At 42.8% G+C, this 20,850-nt stretch overlaps 1 protein-coding gene across 1 annotated transcript; it reads right to left on the bottom strand.

Moving 5' to 3' along the window:
* Positions 1–285: 285 nt before the first annotated feature.
* LOC110522534 (homeobox protein Meis2-like) lies at positions 286–20,646 on the bottom strand. The gene is made up of 13 exons (XM_036976143.1): positions 20,072–20,646; positions 19,483–19,712; positions 18,962–19,103; positions 18,662–18,712; positions 18,051–18,101; positions 17,690–17,836; positions 14,920–15,034; positions 9,044–9,183; positions 5,747–5,823; positions 3,531–3,589; positions 2,833–2,922; positions 2,563–2,663; positions 286–1,415 (listed from the first exon to the last, which is right to left on the bottom strand). Exons 1-12 carry the CDS (start codon positions 20,087–20,089, stop codon positions 2,605–2,607), a joined length of 1,179 nt encoding a protein of 392 aa, XP_036832038.1. The 5' UTR covers positions 20,090–20,646; the 3' UTR covers positions 286–1,415; positions 2,563–2,604.
* Positions 20,647–20,850: the final 204 nt, after the last annotated feature.

Here is a 20,850-nt window from a genome sequence, read left to right as displayed (position 1 = left end):
TGTAACGTGACCTCGTGTGTGAATTCGAATTGTTGTTTGTTAATACGAAAAAATATATATTTACAGAGACATGCAATATTTAATAAATGTCACGAAGTAGCTAATATGCAAATGTCGCCCAAACAGCAAACCAAAAAAATTCATTTATTTCAAATGTTATCCAACTGAATTAGGTCACAGTATCATATTATAGTATTAACTCAAGCTCTAACTTTTCTTTCTCTCCTCAAAAGTTTTTTTCTTTCACAGGAGAAATGGAATATGTGCTGAAAAAAGACTCTGAGGTCAAGTTTTAAAATTGTTTTTTATTTTGGTCTTTAGTGCAGAAACCCTTTCCTTCTTCCTGTGTGCTATAAAACTATTGTGACATGATCTAAATGGAAGTCGGTCCAAGATCCACCTTACCAGTGTGACGTCAATCCATCAGCTCTTTAGTCTGAATTCAGGACAACACAGAACAATCCAAATCAAAACAGAATAATAACAAATATATGAAATGCATTCAGTGCATGGGTAATAAAAGCAACTGGGCCACATTCAGAATACAAATAAAAAGAGGGCTTGTTTTTTTGTTGGGAGCTGGATGGGGCTGCCGTCTGCAGTATCTGAGACAAGCTCCAGGCTGCAGACTCCGAGGCAATCTCTCTCTTTCTCTCTTTCTCTCTGTTCCACAGCACACAGGATTAGTGATAAACTCTCACTCCATAAACTAATGATCACAAAGCGCAAACATGGAGAAAACAGTCAAATGTAAAAGCACAAGTCTATACACCACAACAGTTAGTAAAACTCTTCATACTCCTTTTAGATATTCCACAGTGGTTGTTTTCAAATGGTGTGTTCATAAGATGAAGTGTGTGTATTTGTTTGAGTGTGTGTGTGTGTGTGTGTGTGTGTGTGTGTGTGTGTGTGTGTGTGTGTGTGTGTGTGTGTGTGTGTGTGTGTGTGTGTGTGTGTGTGTGAGAGAGAGAGGGAATGTGTGTTAGTGTGTGTGTGTGCCGGCTGTGTCAAAATATCTCGGGCAAAGACTAAAAAGTTCTTGTCCCTGTGGTCCACCATTGTAGAAAAATAAATAAATAATTTAAAAAAGAAAACAAAAAATGTGTCAAAATGTGTTTGAGGTCCTTTTAGCTTCCGTTGTTCATACAGAAGTCTTTTTTTGTTTTGGAAGATTGTTGTCTGCAAATGTTGTTGTTTTTGTTGTTGTTTATTAGTAGATCCTCGTCTTCCTCCAGGCGTGGGGTTATTAAAGGTCAATGTGGGCGGCGTTTGTGCAGATGTGGGTGTGGTCCTCCATGCTCCAGTGGGGAGGTGAGGTGGGCGTCGTCAGATGACAGGTACAGGTGTGACTGGGGCGGAGTCACACGCTCATTGGAACCAAGCGGCAGGATTTTCCCTGAGCAAACCATGGAGGCCTGTAACACGAAGAAGGAGCCTGGGTCAGTCTCTTATACAAACATACACACTGCAAATACAGAACCAAAATCTTATGAGGTAAAGACAATGCTACACATGACTGAGTCAGACATAGGTCTTACAGCTTGTACATGCATTTGGACATTGCTGGTGCAGTGGTGCAATTCTTAAGGGATCTTTTAATAGACAAATGTTATGGCTCTGACTCCAATATACATGGAATAAGTGCATTTTACTGCAAAACAACCCCACATGGAACCCTGGGTAAATTTACAGCCGTCACAATCAGCATATGGTCTTGCCACAGATTAAATTAAGGGAGGAGAACAGCCTCCTGTATTACGCCATTACAGTAACCGGTCAATGATTATTCAATGAGAAATGATTGGTTGAAATATTCTCAAAATGATATTATTATTCAGCTTGAGTGAATAAGATATCTCTATGTGGACTGTATTCTAAATGTTGGCTCTGCACCCTCGCTGCTATCACCCTCGTGCTCTTTGGACTTGATTAGCAAAATCAGTGAAATGTTGGAAAAGGGAAAAAGGGCTGTGTTGGTGGAACTGGCATCCGGGGAAGATTGAGGCGAACACGGGGCTCTCTATTTACATATAAAGAGCTCAATTAATCAAGGTAAGTGTCATTATAGCTTGGCTCATTGAGCAGTGGAGTGTGGATGTTAAATAAAATCTGGTGAGCTCCAGTGCCTCCGGCAGGCAATACGTCTTGATTTGTGAACTGTCAGCAGGGCCCAGAGAGCTGATAGGGCTGGAGGGGGACCGAGGGAGTCCAGAACCCCACATACTTAATCAGATTGAGCCCTGGAGAAGGAGAGGAGGATGGAAAGGAAAGAAAAATTGATAAAAAGGAATGGAGAGGGCTAGAAGAACAATGGAGGAGGGGGTGAGAAGGGGGGCAGATGAGGGAGAGAGGGTGAGCAATGTAGAGAGAGAGAGAGAGAGAGAGAGAGAGAGAGATGGAGAGATGGAGAGAGAGAGAGAGAGAGAGGGAGAGATGGAGAGAGAGAGAGAGAGAGAGAGAGAGAGAGAGAGAGATGGAGAGATGGAGCGGAATAGAGGAACAATGGAGGGGGGCTTGTGGGTGAAAAATGTAACAGGGGAGTGAGAATGAGGCTGTGCTTACTTCTCCATCTTCTTCTTCAGGCTTGCCTCGGTTGGACAGGGTTTACATGTAGTGCCACTGACCATCCATCCCCATATTCATTCCCATTCCACCCATTGGTCCTGCAGAATGAGTGACAGAGAGGGGAACTAATTACATGGTGCAATCACAGGTTCATATGACAATATACAATAATAATCCATGAATAGACAAACAGAACAGAAACAGATTTTAGGCTACATTGGTAGAAAGGGACAGATAACAGGGTGAGAATAAAGGTTGCTTATTTACCGCCAGGCCGAATCCCCAGGTGTTGCTGTCCGTCGAGGACAAAGCCTCCCATTGGTTGCCCGTCAGGGCTGTATGCCGTCCCCTGGCCCACTGTGCATGTACCATTAACAAGACATGGGTCAGTATACTGTATACTACTAGATTATAATTATATTTCTATGGGTCAGTATAGAGATATAATACTAGATTATATTTATATTTATATTGGTCCGTATAGAGATATATAATACTAGACTGTAATTCTATTTCTATTGGTCAGTATAGAGATATAATACTAGATTGTAATTCTATTTCTACGGGTAACTATAGAGTTGTAATACTAGATTGTAATTCTATTTCTAAGGGTCCGTATAGAGCTATAATACTAGATTGTAATTATATTTCTGTAGGTCAGTATAGAGCTACAATACGAGATTATAATTATATTTCTATTGGTCAGTATAGAGATATAATATTAGATTGTAATTCTATTTCTACGGGTCAGTATAGAGCTATATTACTAGATTACAATTATATTTCTATTGGTCTGTATGTGTCGAAGCCAAAATACAGAAGAGATAAAGCATAAGAATAAAAGTGGCGTTCAAAACATCCTCATCTACATTACAAAATCATACAGTATAGTACAATTAAAAACATGACTGAGAAACAAAGCCATTGTATGTTATTATTTTGAACCAATTTAAATTGTGGTTTACCTGATCTGTTAGACTGGTCAATCATAGGCTGTACTATTCTCCTCCTGGCGTTGATGAACCTGGAGAGGAAGAGAGAAGCAGGAGAGAATTCAAACCAACATGGAATACACAGTACATGAAGCTTCTCCTTGGCTTTAGATCTCCTTGGCATTCATCTTCCTGGTCTGCTTAAAGGCCAACTCCACCCCAAAAACAATCTATTTGTCTTTGTCTCATTAGTCCCATCTGTCCATCATATGATGCATCATATGGGCAAGATTTCTGTGTTTTGAAAGTTACATATCTTGAAAACTTCATTGTTGACACACAAAACATGTTGGGACTATATCAATAATGGAGTAATGAAACAAATATAAGTTCTTTAAGATAATCATACACAATCAAAACATTCAGCAATCAAACAGAATATGACAATTTCCTGCGCCAGTTTTACTAGTATTCCAATGTCCCGTGTCTTCAGGGATTAGGTTTATAATCGGTCTTATTCTTATTGACATGATCTGGGGTATTAGAAGACAGCCACATAGCTTACCATATCTATTGATTTGGGTTTATCCCCTTCAGCCTCAGGCTGTAATAAGGCTAAACGTTTGGCCAATTTCGGTCAGAGACGTACCACTATATCCAACAGGACCCAACAGGAACCAGCAGGACCGGACAGATAGGTAAGCAAAGCATTCGCCTGCTTTGATAAGTGTTTGAATTAGATCCATTAATAAAACTAATATAATTCTTTACTCCTCGGGATTGGAGGAGCACGTCTATGTAATTAAGTGTGTTGAGAACCCAATATGGATTCTGGGATGGGGGAGGATTAATCACAAGAAGCCAAAGTCAAATCCTTTATTCCGAACCTGACCCTGTGTAAACTCAAAGTCAAATCCTTTATTCCAAACCTGACCCTGTGTAAACTCAAAGTCAAATCCTTTATTCCAAACCTGACCCTGTGTAAACTCAAAGTCAAATCCTTTATTCCAAACCTGACCCTGTGTAAACTCAAAGTCAAATCCTTTATTCCAAACCTGACCCTGTGTAAACTCAAAGTCAAATCCTTTATTCCAAACCTGACCCTGTGTAAACTCAAAGTCAAATCCTTTATTCCAAACCTGACCCTGTGTAAACTCAAAGTCAAATCCTTTATTCCAAACCTGACCCTGTGTAAACTCAAAGTCAAATCCTTTATTCCAAACCTGACCCTGTGTAAACTCAAAGTCAAATCCTTTATTCCAAACCTGACCCTGTGTAAACTCAAAGTCAAATCCTTTATTCCAAACCTGACCCTGTGTAAACTCAAAGTCAAATCCTTTATTCCAAACCTGACCCTGTGTAAACTCAAAGTCAAATCCTTTATTCCAAACCTGACCCTGTGTAAACTCAAAGTCAAATCCTTTATTCCAAACCTGACCCTGTGTAAACTCAAAGTCAAATCCTTTATTCCAAACCTGACCCTGTGTAAACTCAAAGTCAAATCCTTTATTCCAAACCTGACCCTGTGTAAACTCAAAGTCAAGTGATACCTTTTAGATAACACACCAGAAGTGCAATCTCGAAACCAAATCCCAACCCCCCCCCCCCCCGGATCTGTTCCTCTTTCTTCTGTGACCATTACATTGGACCCCGCCCCCCTTCCCAAAATTGGATAAGCCATCTACAAAGGGGCCAGGTTGCCGGGCCTTAAATATGCTTTAATCCATCATGTCATACATGTAAAATGAGGCTGAGGGATTGTAAGGGGACGAGAGGGGGGTTACATCTCCCTGTTAATGTTTCCCAGACAGTGAAGATAGATTGAGTATGTTTAAAACTTCCATTTTAGTTCCCTTTCCAAAGAGCAGAACATAGAATGTGCACCCTTCGTCAAAAACATGGCTGTAGCATAGATTTAGATAGAAGCCTATGAGCCAGTCCTGGAAGGAGGTATGAAGGAAAGAAGGAAAGGAATCAAGGAGAGAATGAAGCACAAGGGTTAGGTTTAGGGTTATAGCTTTAGGATTAGGATTAGGGTTAGTGTTAGGGTTAGCGTTAGCTTTAGGGTTAGCGTTAGGGTTAGGGTTAGTGTTAGCTTTAGGGTTAGCGTTAGGGTTAGGGTTAGTGTTAGCTTTAGGGTTAGCGTTAGCTTTAGGGTTAGCGTTAGGGTTAGGGTTAGTGTTAGCTTTAGGGTTAGCGTTAGTGTTAGCTTTAGGGTTAGGGTGGGGCCTTGGGTGTTAGCTACTCACCAGTTGTTCACTTGCAGGATGGTGAGGCCTGTGTCCTGTGCTAGCTGCTTCTTCTGTTCCTCCGAAGGGTAGGGGTGCTGTGGTACACAGAGGACAGAAAAAACTACATCTTCAGTAAAAAAAACAAAAAAACACCCAGCTTGCATTAATTTACAAACGATCAAACGATCATGTCTAGACAGAAACACACGTCACATACGACTAGGGGTTAGGGTTAGACAGAAACACACCTCGCATACGACCAGGGGCATTCCATTCACAACCTAAGGTAAAGTCAAACTCAGGAAATGTAATCAAATGTAATGTAGACTCGCATCTGACCCTTGGCTAATATACACACAAGTCAATCTCCCTAGTTAGCATAAGCACAAGTGAACAACCAAGTCTGACCACTGATTGGCCCATGAACACTTTGGGCTCAAAGCGTGTGGCATTGTTTGACATTATTTGACATGATTTGACAAATGATCAAATGCGATACAAAGGAACACAATGGAGACCTTTGTTAGTGCCTGAATAGGGCCTGGCCCCTGTCCCCCTGTCCCCTGCCTCTCTGCTGGCGGTGTGACAGTGGGAGGAGGGCGGCAGATTGCAGACAGGGTACAGGGTGGTGGGCGCTGTCAGGGCTGCAGCCACCTCCTGTGGTCACCGGGTGAGGAATGAGCTCGAAACAACTTCATTTTTAAACAGGTCTTTCAGTCACACACACACACACACACACACACACACACACACACACACACACACACACACACACACACACACACACACACACACACACACACACACACACACACACACACACACAAACACAGGAGCACACACACACAGTCACAGTCACACACAAACACAAACACTGTCACACACACACACAGACACACATAAACCGCAATGGTGGTGACAAAAGCCATTGTTGCCACAACTGATCGTCATGGTGACCTCCCAGCTTGGTGTCTGACAGTCTAGTGATGGATGGCTCAGTGCTCCTCCCTCAACCCAGCAGAACGTCTCTATCTTCCTAAATAAAACCCTCTGCTAATGTTTCCAGTCCAATCCACAGTGTTGTCACATTGGGGCCTCTCTCCAATGCCTAACCCTTATCAGCTATGTTACTTTACTCAGGTCACCTGTCATTGAGCTGTGGTTAAACAAGACTTTTTCCTCTGAACTCCAATTGGGCCTCAAGGTTGAACAAGACTTATTACTCTGAACTCCAACAGGGCATCACGGTGGAACAAGACTTATTCCTCTGAGCTCCAATAGGGTCTCAAGGTTGAACAAGACTTATTCCTCAGAGCTCCAATAAGGTCTCAAGGTTGAACAAGACTTATTCCTCTGAGCTCCAATAGGGTCTTAAGGTTGAACAAGACTTATTCCTCTGAGCTCCAATAGGGCCTCAAGGTTGAACAAGACTTATTCCTCTGAGCTCCAATAGGGCCTCAAGGTTGAACAAGACTTATTCCTCTGAGCTCCAATAGGGTCTTAAGGTTGAACAAGACTTATCCATCTGACCTCCAATAGGGCCTCAAGGATGAACAATATTTATTCCTTTGAGCTCCAATAAGGTCTCAATGTGGAACAATAGTTATTCCTCTGAGCTCCAATAAGGTCTCAAGGGTGAACAAGACTTATTCCTTTGAGTTCCAATAGGGCATCAAGGTTGAACAAGACAATCCCTTGAGTTCCAATAGGGCATCAAGGTTGAACAAGAAATTAATTTGAGTTCCAATAGGGCATCAAGGTTGAACAAGAAATTCCTTTGAGTTCCAATAGGGCATCAAGGTTGAACAAGAAATTCCTTTGAGTTCCAATAGGGCATCAAGGTTGAACAAGAAATTCCTTTGAGTTCCAATAGGACATCAAGGTTGAACAATAAATTAATTTGAGCTCCAACAGGGCCTCATGGTTGAACAAGAAATTCCTTTGAGCTCCAACAGGGCCTCATGGTTGAACAAGAGCACCCTTTTATAGCTGTGTTTTTGCGAAATGCAATGTATGTTTGTAGAAACTAATTCAATACTTTAGCATTAAAAAGAGAGCTTCACAAAGATCTGTCTAAGTCAGCATGTAGGTGGAGGTCTAAAACCAACAGTTACTGTATGACCATGCTAACAGGCCAAAAATGAATCCTAGAATGAATCTAAATCTTCCATTGCTGCTTTCTCTGTACTGTTGTAGAGGAGGATCTTTAGAGTTCCTCCTCAGAACAGGAGCACAACAGCTGAAGGCTGTTGTGGGGTATCTAGAGAAAGAACCTCTCTCCCCTTTTCAGACCCCAGCCTCAATGGTAAAGTCGGGACAAAACATAATCCGTCTCCTTCACCCTCTGTGGCCCGCTGAATGGCTGATCGCCTGGGTGTTGCAATGGGACCATTCAGAGGACATCGACGGGCCAAAGTCCCCCTTACACCGTGTTTACGAGCCACATCCTTCCATGACAAACACTTGTGCTTAACCAGTGAGGCTGAAAAGAGACAGGGAACAGAGATGATTCAATGATGATTCAATTAGCCTTCCTTTCCTTCTTCTTTGTTATCTCTCCAATCTAAAGGTTCTTACTTCCTGTACAGGAGATGTGTGACAGATTTTCACCCAGAAAACAAATAAGCAGCTTTGAAAACATCTACGAGTGGAGAGGAGAAAAGTAGAAAACCAGAGGAGAAGGAGGAGGAGTCAGAGACTGCAGCGCTGTCTATTGGGTCTGGAGATAAAAGGTGAAACTCTCCTGGTTGGAAATCGTTGGAATGTCAGATAGTCCTTCTGAGCCTGAACAGAGGAGTTGCATTCTGGTAAAGTAGTCTATTCTGTTTTTGTAAAAACGAAGTTCAGACGCTCAGTATAGTGGCATTATTCCTAAGTGTTGTATAATGGAGATACTGCAGTTAGACAAAATACACTACTTGTCTTTTATACAGCCCACTGTTCCCTTGAGCCACAACGACTGTTTTTTTACAAATAAAAAAATCACAGGGAAAATCATTTGGCGAAGCACTACAATGTCACAGACCAATGCCCCTGTGTTGTGACATGACTGAGTGTTGGATGCAGTAACTTGTATTACTATTACCCCCAGGAGTATGTGGCCTACCCACATGGGGAACGTGGGAAGATTCAGAAGACAAAACATGGGCCTCATGGTTAAATGCATGATAGTCATGACCAGTTGCACAAGAGGGTGTACTTTGGGCAGAGCAAGACGTGTTTGGGGTAACAGTAAGCAAAAAAGGTTGAGAACCATCCCAGTAGTGGAGTCTGGTTAGGGCTGGAGCTAGGGCCAGGACGGGCCTGCTGTCTTACCGTGAGGTGCTGGAAGAGCCACGCTCGCATTATATTGGTGGCCACTTTGGGGAAGATACCTCTCTTCTTCTGTCTCTTCTTGTCCAGGTCATCCTCGTCTCCTGTACCCGGCGACGCCAAACTGTTGTCGAGGCCATCTCCTAAAACAAGAGAAAAAGTAGCCACAAGGGATATGTTAGGAGATGTCTTTAACTTAGAAACATCACCTCCATTCGCCAGAAACACACACTGAAAGGGTAGCAGAGGTCTAGGGCAAAGCAACAGCATAGCAACAGAAGATTCCACATCTTCCACATTTGCACAACCTCATTCACATTCTGCTACAGTTTTGGATAATGTAGAGGGGCATATACTGTAGTGACAGAGCTCAATAAAAAATGATGAGCCTATAATTCAATCTGAGCAGCATGATTGACATGAAGTAATGGCTGTTAGAGCCAGGCTGTAAGTTTCACATGAAGAACTGACTGTTAGAGCCAGGCTGTAAGTTTCACATGAAGTACTGACTGTTAGAGCCAGCCTGTAAGTTTCACATGAAGTACTGACTGTTAGAGCCAGGCTGTACGTTTCACATGAAGTACTGACTGTTAGAGCCAGGCTGTACGTTTCACATGAAGTACTGACTGTTAGAGCCAGGCTGTACGTTTCACATGAAGTACTGACTTTTAGAGCCAGGCTGTACGTTTCACATGAAGTACTGACTGTTAGAGCCAGGCTGTAAGTTTCACATGAAGTACTGACTGTTAGAGCCAGGCTGTAAGTTTCACATGAAGTACTGACTGTTAGAGCCAGGCTGTAAGTTTCACATGAAGTACTGACTGTTAGAGCCAGGCTGTACGTTTCACATGAAGTACTGACTGTTAGTGTCAGGCTGTAAGTTTCACATGAAGTACTGACTGTTAGACCCAGGTTGCAGGCTTGACATGAAGTAAGAGCCGTGGCCAGACACAATGCGCAGGCAGCATTTTTATTTAGCCACTGGGGAGCCAGGCCCAGCCAATCAGAATACATTTTTTCCCCACAAAAGGGCTTTATTGCAGACAGAAATACTCCTCAGTTTCATCAGCTGTCCAGGTGGCTGATCTCAGACAAGAGAGAAAGCCGGATGTCGTGGGCTGGCGTGATTACACATGGTCTGCGGTTGTGAGGCCAGATGGACGTACTGACAAATTCTCTAAAACGATGTTGGAGGCGGCTTATGGTAAAAAAACATTCAATTCTCTGGTAACAGCTCTGGTGGACGTTCCAGTAGTCAGCATGCCAATTGCACGCTCCCTCAAAACTTGAGACATATGTGACATTGTGTTGTGTGACAAAACTGCATATTTTAGAGTGGACTTTTATTGTCCGCAGCACAAGGTGCACCAGTGTAATGATCATGCTGTTTAATCAGCGTCTTGATATGCCACACCTGTCAGGTGGATGGATTCTCTTGGCAAAGGAGAAATGCTCACTAAGATGGATGTAAACAAATTTATGCACAAAATATGTGAAAAATACAATTATTGTGTATATGGAAATTTTCTGGGATCTTTTATTTCAGATCATGAAACATGGGACCAACACTTTAAATATTGTGTTTATATTTTTGCCCAGTAGAGATATTCCACAATTTGATAAAGACAAATGGTTTAGTTGTAAAAAAAAAAGAGGGAAAAATGTCACAATAACAAAAATAACAATTGTGACCTCATAGTTAAGGTATGACATCACAAAACACAACAAACCCCCTCACCTGTGAAGTTGAAAGCAGGGCGCTCCTTTTGTCTATGTGTGCTAAGGATGTTTGGGTGGATGGAGGGGGGTGTTATGGGGCTGGGGGGGTTGCGGTCATTCCCCCTCAAGCCCCCCAAGTGTTCAGTGACCTACCCTACCCCTACCCCTTCCACCTTCACACCCCCCTCCAGTCTGTCTGTGTTGGATTGTCTGACTCACACTGCGACGCGCGCACGCACACACACACACACGCACGCACGCACACACACACACACACACAGCCACACAACACACACAGACTCTCTCTCTCTCCTACTGGCATTATTGTTTCAATGAGAACCTTCTCATGGATCAAGGCTCGAAGGCTCCCTTTTAAACTGAGATTTCCGCGGCTTCCGCCCCTGCCCTCGCTCCACATTGCTCTCCATCACAAAACCTTCTGTGCACTCTCTCTCCCTCTCTCTCTGTCTCTTTCCTCTCTCTCCGCCATTAATTGTGCATCAGCCGAGATGATTTTCTTTTAACAGTGGTGGTTATTTTTCTTGCCCTCGGGGCAGAGATGCCTTGAAAGCCTGCCTGCAGGGGATGTGAATAATGCATCTGAGAGACTCCTCCCCGGAGGCGGGACTGGAACCCTACTTTTCATAAGATTTGCCCTGGCATGTCTTTTTGTTTTTGGGGATACATCAATCAAAGGGGCTCCTATATATGCACCCATAATCATGCATAAATATTTCAGCTAATGAATATTGACATTAAAAAGGATGACTTGGACTGAGTGGGGTTGGAGGGGAGTGGTGTGTTGGGTTGGGGATGGGGGCAGGGGCGGTGGTGTTCTGATGGACGGTGTAGTCCAAGTCAAGGACAGGGCAGGTTGTTTGACCACTGTCTCCTTTGCTTATGTGATGCTTTACTTTGTGTGTCCACTATTCCTTATCCTCTCTGTTCATAGATGTTATAACAAGCTTTTATAACAGGTTTCTTTTCTAAGATTTTGGTCTTATGACCAAAAATGAGGAGGTTTGTTGTGGGAAGAGAGGTCTTGGAGGATGGTGCTGAAGAGATCTGTCGTTTCAGAGAGGACAGTTAATATCCTTTCTCACAGGCTAGGAGAGACATTTTGTTCAGAAATACCTTGAGTGGTGAAATAATCAATAAAAAAACGATACCTATCAATGACTAAACATTTGGGCTGGTGCGGGTGATCAAAATGACAAAAATCCATGTTATGTATCTGTTTCTGTACCAAATAACTGAAACCAATGGAAGAGAGAATGAGGGAAAGAATGAAAAATAGGAAGTCACCTGCACGGCCTAATTATATCTAAGGAGCGTCAACCCCTCCTGGCCCCCCTCCTCCTCTCCCCCCAGCCCTCTCTTTTTTCCTGCTCCAGAGAGGGAAGGCCGCAGGGCAGATCCTCTGCTACGCTAATCGCTTCTGACTGTTCCCTGGCAACTCAGCCAATCTAAGCAGTGTGACAGTGCACTACTCTCAAAATCGTACCCGTGGAACTCTCCTCCCGTGGCCTAGCCCCTCGCCTGCCTACCCCGCTCCCTCCCTGCTTGCCTGCCCCGCTCCCTTCCTCCCTCCCCCCCTGCGTGCCTGCCCCAGTGACCGGACTGCTGCCGTGGGGAATGCTGGAGTACTGCCTCGGGCGCTTTAGGGAAAACAGCACCCTAAGATATGAAGAAGAGAGGCATCCTTGGCTGGCTTCCAACCCCCAACACCCTACTCTAAACCCCTCTCTCTCCCTCTCTCGGTCTCTCCTTCTCTCTCCCTCTATCTTCCTCTCTATGTCTCTCCTTCTCTCTCTCCCTCTCTCTTCCTCTTTGTCTCTCCTCTTTCTCCCTTTCTCTTCCTCTCTCTCATCAACAACACAACAACATCAGCGACCAGTGCTCCTACAGTTAGGTATAAACTGGGACAACTAGATGAGGCAAGAGAATCCACATGATGACATGGCCATATCAGACAAAGTGCAGGGTTGGCTATTAGCTAACAGAACTGATTGCTGTATTCCGGCCTGCATCAGTGATGGGAACCCAATGCAGCTTGCCTAATGAGCTCACCTGGACCTGATCCATCACCAATGACACTTCTCAGCCCCTCCTGTTATTACCCATGATGCACACTGCTAAATGGGAGATGTTGTCTGGAAGCTTTCCAAGACACTGGGAATCCTATACTGATGTTGATGAATAGATCTAGAATCGTTCCTCCCAGAGGCCTTTATCCTATTGATTTGGAGTGTAAGGGCTGGATTGAGATGAACACTTCTAGTTCTTGCGCCTCTCTCCCTTGTTATTTGTGAGAGCATCTTGTCACAGATTATATGGGGACATTACCCTGGAGTGTCATTGGTATGTCACCACCAGCAGTTCTGGATTCCATTTTCGGTGGTATCCGGGGAGACAAAAAGATGCACTGACTGCATCCTGTTTCTTCCCGCTCTGCATTCCCCTCTTTGTAAACGCTAGTGTACAGCGGCTTCACAGCAGCTAGTTCCCCTTGGCTTCCTTTCCTTTTTTTATGATGGATATTCCAAGCGCCACCCCCCAAAAACATTCTTAGGATAGCTCATCCCTTTTAGAACTGTCCCTGTGCCCTATCTATCTGAGAGTCACTCCGGGGGAGCTGGAATCAAAGACATTCCCCTGTGCATATCACACACCTTACAAGAAAACAACCAAAGACTACATAAGCCAATGGGGTAGCGGTTAGCTACATGGCTAACATAGCCACTAAGCCATAACTACACCACCAACCAACCACACATCAACTACCTGTGGTTGATACTAACCATACTAACCACAATTCTCCCCCATTAGATAAGACTGTAGGTTAACCCTTTTAAGGCTTTTATCATTGGCCCACACAACCATGACTAATGTCCATTAGGACAATAGGAGCTCCCTCATATTAGGTACTTTGAAGAGCATCAGTAATCTCCTAGCCAGGCCTGCACTACTGACATAAAGGCCCCGCTTTGGCCCCCAGGTCCCTTCCAATGTTAAAAGTGTTCACTTTCCTCATCCCCTTTAATGAGTAAAGGGATGGAAACAAGGGATGAAAACAAGGGATGAAAATAATGGATGAAAACAAGGGATGAAAACATAGCAGTCCCCAGGAGGACTACGAGGAGCAGCAGGTGGGCAGGGAAGCATCAGATCCTGCTACCAGAGGACTGGGACTCCCCTTTGTTCCTCCATACATAAAGTGGATCTGTTCTTCCCAGCTCCACGGCAGGGGTTATTGTGCTTCCCCAGCCTCTATGCATTCTCTACCCAGGTCAAAAGGGCAGGGAGACGTGGACTTTGGATGTTCCCTCGCTTTTGTTTTTTTTAAATAAACAACTCCAGAGGAACCAAGGAAAAAGCCATTCACACCATCCTCTTCCCCTCTCTTTGCTGACAATACAATTCACATAGTCAGATTTACTGTGTTAGGGCATACAATGACATTAAACATGACATGGATACTAGGCTAAGTGAAATTCGTTGAACATGTTTTTCAGATATTTAGGATAACTGAAGAAACTGTGGTAAAATCAGAACGAGGAATAAACTTAATCTTTGCTTCTGACTGTCCTTTCATCCTCTGAATTGCTCTTGTCTTGCAAAACATCCTGCCATTGTTTAGCTCAATGCCCTGCTATTGATGCCTGATGGGCAGAGGGTGGTAAGTTGCTTTAAAGTCTATTCTATTTTTACTGTGGCCATAGGAGAGAAAAACAAAAACAAGTCAACCTCCAATGAGCTCATCACAGGCCAAATGAACAGCCGGCCCACGGACAGAAAGCCAAGTAGGCTATTATACAGCAATACTGGACACAGTCATGCAAAACCAGTAATTGGCAATAATTACCCTCATCATATCAGATTCAACTTTTGAACTTTATCACCTGACCTGGATAAGTGATAAAACTACAAAGTCACCATCAAAACCCAACAAACTAGCTGTTGATTCAACAACAACCTCTTTTCTCAACATTATCTGAATGATAAGAATGGAGAAACAATAACTGCTTATCATTATGATCTGCTTATCATTCATCTAAAGCCCACAAGTAGAGAAAAGACCACTGTCTTTGCATGAGGTCAGCACTGAGGTTAACCTTTGATATGATATTGAGTCTAAAGAGAAGCTGTGGTTCTCTTACCGAGTTCGCTGCTGTTGTCCCCACTCTGGGAGATGTGGCCCCCGCTGGAGGGCCCCGGGGTGCCCACGGAGGGCGTGGAGTGGGCGTCATCCAGGTCTCTCCAGGACGCTGGGTTCTGGGGTCAAAAGAGAGGGTCATCAACATATCCCCCGTCCCGACCACACAACAGCAGAGGAGGGAGAGAAAGAGAGAGAGAGTGAGAGAGAGGGAGAGAGAGAGAGATAGAGAGAGAGAAAGTAAGAAAGAAAGAAAGAAAGAAAGAAAGAAAGAAAGAAAGAAAGAAAGAAAGAAAGAAAGAAAGAAAGAAAGAAAGAAAGAAAGAAAGAAAGAGATCACATTAGAGAAGTGGATACAGAATGCCATAACTGAAAGTCAATGTAACTCCCTAACACACACACAAACATACACACTCAAACACACACAAACCCAGCCAATTTACCACAGCGCACAATATGACCATGTGGTCAATAAGAAAATAGAATATGTCCAAAAAAATCCCTAATCCAATAATCCAACAATCTAAATTACCATTTTCCCTGAGACTGAGACGGTGGTAAAATCAAATCAAATCAAATCAAAACGTTAAAGCTGATATTCAGCTGCTCTAGCTAATACTGTAGAGCCAAAGCAATCAGCACCAGAGCTCCTGCAACACTTCTTTCTTTCCTCTATCCTCCGGTGTCTTGACTGATTCTGAAGCCCAGTGGTCTCTCCGAACACCTATTTATTGGGCCATATATGCACAGGGACCAGGGTACTTAGACAGTCTAAAGCTGAGGGCCAAACAGCAGAGCAACCTCTTCAGCCTCTTGGCGTCAGCTGTTCGCCGGATGGTGCTCAGATGAAGAGCTCAGCCAACGACAAGAATAATCACAGCAACAATGGCAGCGCAGTGTGAATGAGGCCTCTCGACGAGCTCGATGAGCAGACCCTTTTCCATCCCAACACACAGTAATTAGAAAGCTGTTTGTGTGGCGTCCCCATTCAAAGTGCCATGTGTTTCCACGTTTATCAAGCTAATGAAGGGGGTTCTTTACTCACTCACACCCCAGCTGTTAAGATTACATTAATTTCAGATACAGTGCGGTCTATCCTTCTTTAAAATGTATCTTCCAAACTGAGATCCATAAAGGCAGAGAAGTTAAAATAATACAAATAGGTCATAAATTATGACATCATAACTGATTCCAACTGATCTTCAATAACACATTTTTCAAGCCAGTCATCTCGTAACTCAGATGAGTCTTCTTACTCTGCAAGTTTGTGATATCAACACGAATATTGAGCTGTTCTCTCTTGGATATAGGCTGGGTTGTGGACTCCCTCAGACATTTCCAAAAAAGAGGCAGAGTTGGTGTGTCACAAAGAGAACCAACATACTGTAGTACTCTCCCTCATTGTGAGGTTTAGCTGCCTTCCCTGTAAAAATAGAACTGGTAGAGTGAACAGAATTCTAAACTCCTGAAGATTTGTCATGAACTTCTCACACGTAAACTAAATCAAATCAAATCACATTTTATTTGATCACATACACGCGTTTAGCAGATGTTATTGCAGGTGTAGCGAAATGCTTGTGTTTCTAGCTCCAACAGTGCAGTAATATCAAACAAGTAATATCGAAACAATTTCACAACAATAAACACAATACACACAAATCTAAGTAAAGGAATGGAATTTAAAATATATTTACACTACCGGTCAAAAGTTTTCAAACATCTACTTATTCAAGGGTTTTTCTTTATTTTGATTATTTTCTACATTGTAGAATAATAGTGAAGACATCACAACTATGACATAACACATATGGAATCATGTGGTAACCAAAAAAGTGTTAAACAAAGCTACAAATATTTTGTATTTGAGATTCTTCAAATAAACCTACTTAGTATACAGGACAGCAATGTAATATGAGGAATCTCCCCAACACAAAGTTTATGCCATTGCTCCAGTACCAGAGGGTTATTAAGGAACCAGGATATCAGAATCGACATGTGGGAGTAGAAAGAGCCCGTGTAGGGGCACCCTATAGGCCCATGGATTGACAAAGACCCTCCTCTTTACCGACAATAGTAATCCAATTGGTTTAGCATTCAAGTGGAAAATCAAACACTAGTCCCCAACAGGACACACATCCAGCTGTACTCTTCATCATGCAGGCTAAATAATCATCAACACCATCATCAACATCATCATCATCATCACCACCATCATCAACATCATCCTCATCATCATCACCATCTTCATCATCATCCTCATCACCACCATCCTCATCATCATCATCACCACCACCAACATCATCATCACCATCATCCTCATCATCATCACCATCATCTTCCTCATCATCATCACCATCATCATCATCATCATCAACCTATAAAATAGATGATTTGTACAATAGAGCTGAAAAAGGGGAACAATTCCTTCTCTCATTCCTCCTCTTTTTAAGAAGACATGAGAGCTCTACGAAACTTCCCTCAGTACACATCACCCTTAGCACTCTTTTTTGCAGACATGTAGGTGCATTGAATTACTCTTTTGTTGATAGGTTATTAATACAATAACTGTTTAATAGTAACCAGTAAATTCAATGTTAGACCGTTTATTTTAAAAACTGTCCATTAAATTTGTTATATATTAAACTGACTCACAATTATGCTAAATTGCCCATTATCTTGAAATGATAGTTTTGTACATCCTAAACACCATGCTATTAGCAGCACCCCTTGCAAGAATTAGCACCAGTATGTAATTTCGAAGCCTAGACACTCACGTGATCTGCTAGATTTGTGGAGGATCCCGTCAGGTCATCTAAGTCAGATTTGCAGCCATCTCGATCGTCTATGACCAAGTCGATGGGCATTTTGCCTTTCAAACAACTGATGTACCGATGGCAGAAGTTGTCGCAGAGCTCATGTACCTATTCAATGAAAATTCGTGTTAGCAGCACCCTTACAAGATCTCGGTGCCACAGCCATGCGTAGGACTATGTGTGTTAGAGTAAAATATTACACTTCAAGAAGTTAAAGCTATGCTGTTATGGGTGATTGTATAACGTTCATACAAAAAATTATAATAACAAAAAAGCAAAGAGTAAAGCATTAAATATAGGTTTACAATAAAACATAATTTACCTTCTCTAATTCTAAAAGATGAAACCGCAATACTTGAATAGCTTGGATCATCTGGAAAAAAAGAACAGAACATTTAGGATTTAGTCATGCTGACATGTTTGCCTCAAATGAATAGTAACTAGGCCTAATAACACCATACATTGATGATTAGTAACTAGGCCTATGTAATAACACCATACATTAATGAATAGTAACTAGGCCTATGTAATAACACCATACATTAATGAACAGTAACTAGGCCAATGTAATAACACCATAAATTAATGAATGCACACTGTAGGCCTATACAGTAAAGTAGCCATATGTTACAGTATGTTACATGACTTAAAACAATGTATTTCGTTAATCAAATAGATGCTTTAGCAGAGCAATGGTTCCTAGACAGTCCCTGGTTTTGGGATGCCCAAGGCAAGGACCTCCGCGGCTACCCGCTGCAGAGGAGCAAAATAGGCCTTTGACCACGACTCGTCTGCGTTTCCTGTTGCTCCTTCAATGGAACGTTCTGAATGTTCGTGTTGTATTTAAACAAAGTGAAACAAGACAATATGACACGATTTATCCAGCTGCGCAATTGATGCGTAAAAAGTGGACATGCAAGTTAACTGGCTTACCAAATTGTCCACCTCTTGATTCGATGAAAATAACGGTTTTTCTGCCCGTATCTACAGAGAATGCATGATATTAGTATATTGTCTGCATACCGCAATCAATCCATCAATCTATCAATCAAACAGGCAAGCAATCAAACAATCCATCCATCTGTCCATCAATTATCAAACATAAAAAAAGTAAAATGTTATTAACGTTTAAAAGCACAGATAATGTCTAAAGCAGGCTATACAACCCCCCCACTCCTATCGTTATCTATAGTTTAGGTCATAAAAAAAGGGCTTATCATAAACCACAAGTACCTGTTTTGCAAAGACAGCGATGTCTTCGTTGAAGGAGTCTGAGGAGCAGACATCGCCACCCGCTACTCCAGGCTCCCTGGGCGTGCAGGTCGCCAACTCACACTTCTCAAACACCAAGGCGAGCAGAGGGAACAACGGGTGACTGCAACATGATGCAGACAAAACATCAACGTCAATTAGACCAGGAATGTTAAATACACGTTTTGTTTAAGTGGACTGTGTTGTATTTAAGGTTTCATAATCCGTGTCTTGTATTTGTTTTTAGCCTAGCATAGCTGATAAATGTGAATTGTCTCCACTCAGGATAAGGGCCACAATCTTACCCGTAAAACACATTATTTGCAAAATGTGGCATTGACATAAACTCGATTTATGCACGTAGCCTATGTCAAGTTAGGATTTGGTTCTAATTTCTCTAAATGTCGATAAATACCCTATTCACTTCTAAATGTTATGAGTATAGGTCTAACAAGAATAAGAAAACCTAGCAGACACTAATGTGGAATATTTCTGATGCGCACCCATAGATTTGATCTTTGTCTCTTTTTAAGGCGTCGTTCACCACGCTGCCCATGCTGGGCATGATGTTGTGGGGTGCGTGGGATCCATAGTGCTGGGTTGGATGTGCAGTCGGACCATGGTTCAAGTGGTGGACTTGCGGAAGCGTCCGGGGAGCATGGGGGTCTCCATACATGGACGCCGGGAGTCCAACTCCGTCCATCCCAACACCATAGTGGGACAGCTCATCGTACTGGATGGAGAAAGACAGAGTTACATGTGAGAAACTCGTGGACTGTCAGTTGGTATGCTTCTATCACGGATTTATCGTAGGCTACAGACATCCCCCCAAACACAAGCCTTTACTCATGAGAATGACAGTGAACATTAATTAATGTAATCAAATTTCCCATGGGTGGAAAACAGAACAACTAGTCTAATGCAGGCTGCAGACTGCTGAGAAAAGCTCAATTTGTAGGCTACTTGTATGTGGAGCGTTGAGATGTTCTCAGGCTGTCCAGATTACTTATGAGTAAATTAGGTTCGATCAACATGAGGCAGAAGTTTAAAGTCAAATAAGAAATTATACATTGCAACTGCACTAAGGCCTACCCTTTGCGCCATCGACATGCGCCTGTCTTGGAGATAAAAAGGTAAAACACAGGGAATAAGTCAGTTCGCAGAGAAGGTGGTGTATCAAGTTAATGCCTTTTACATCCAGTTGAGAATTGTAATCCGCAGTGGCAATAAAGAAGAAACCCGCAGCAAGGTGAAGATGTGTATTTTTCAACAAGAAAAAAAATATTGCAATAGCCGAAATGGAAAAATCACCATAACGGGTAAGACCAAGTAGAACCTTCGGTTCATAAAAGTTTTTTAAGCGCATCAACAACTCGCATGTATCGGTCCTGCTGTCAATCACTGAGACCGGTTGTCAAGGTAATCTAAATACGGTGTACAGAGATTATTAGTTCCAGAAGGCAATCTATTCCTCCAACGCACAGCTTTTGAATGAAATCTAATAAGAAAGACTATATCGATGCGTCGGTCCTCGTGGCCATTTCCTCCGGCTCTGAAACGTGAGGGTGTCAGCGAATGTTAGCAGGTTGGCCGTGAGCGCGCTTATAGGATAGACTGGCTCCACTGATCAGCGGGAGAAGGTGATGACGGAACCCGGAAAGAGGGAGGGTGCAACCAGTCCCATACGGTTAAATAAAGGGGGATTGGAGCAATGCCTGTGACACGCTAGCGAATGTTGTTTGCATTGGATAAGGCAAACGGTGACGCAAAAATAACAGTCACCAAGAAAGGCATTTGGTAGATGGCAATTCAACACTTTAACTATTCCCCTTGAACGTTACCGTCAAGAAAACTGCATGTATTTGTTTTTA

This window comes from Oncorhynchus mykiss, chromosome 4, assembly GCF_013265735.2.
Source record: "Oncorhynchus mykiss isolate Arlee chromosome 4, USDA_OmykA_1.1, whole genome shotgun sequence".
NCBI lineage: Eukaryota > Metazoa > Chordata > Actinopteri > Salmoniformes > Salmonidae > Oncorhynchus > Oncorhynchus mykiss.
The sequence above is the reverse complement of the archived record's forward strand: the minus strand, read 5'-3'. Positions and strand labels throughout refer to the sequence as shown.

What these genes read in the sequence shown, in the direction of transcription:
- LOC110522534 (XM_036976143.1), bottom strand. An exon ending in ATCTTTTAGAATTAGAGAAG is followed by an intron (nt 17,837 to 18,050) that starts GTAAATTATGTT and finishes TTCATTGAATAG; the next exon opens with GTACATGAGCTCTGCGACAA. An exon ending in GGCTCTTCCAGCACCTCACG is followed by an intron (nt 5,824 to 9,043) that starts GTAAGACAGCAG and finishes TGTGTACCACAG; the next exon opens with CACCCCTACCCTTCGGAGGA.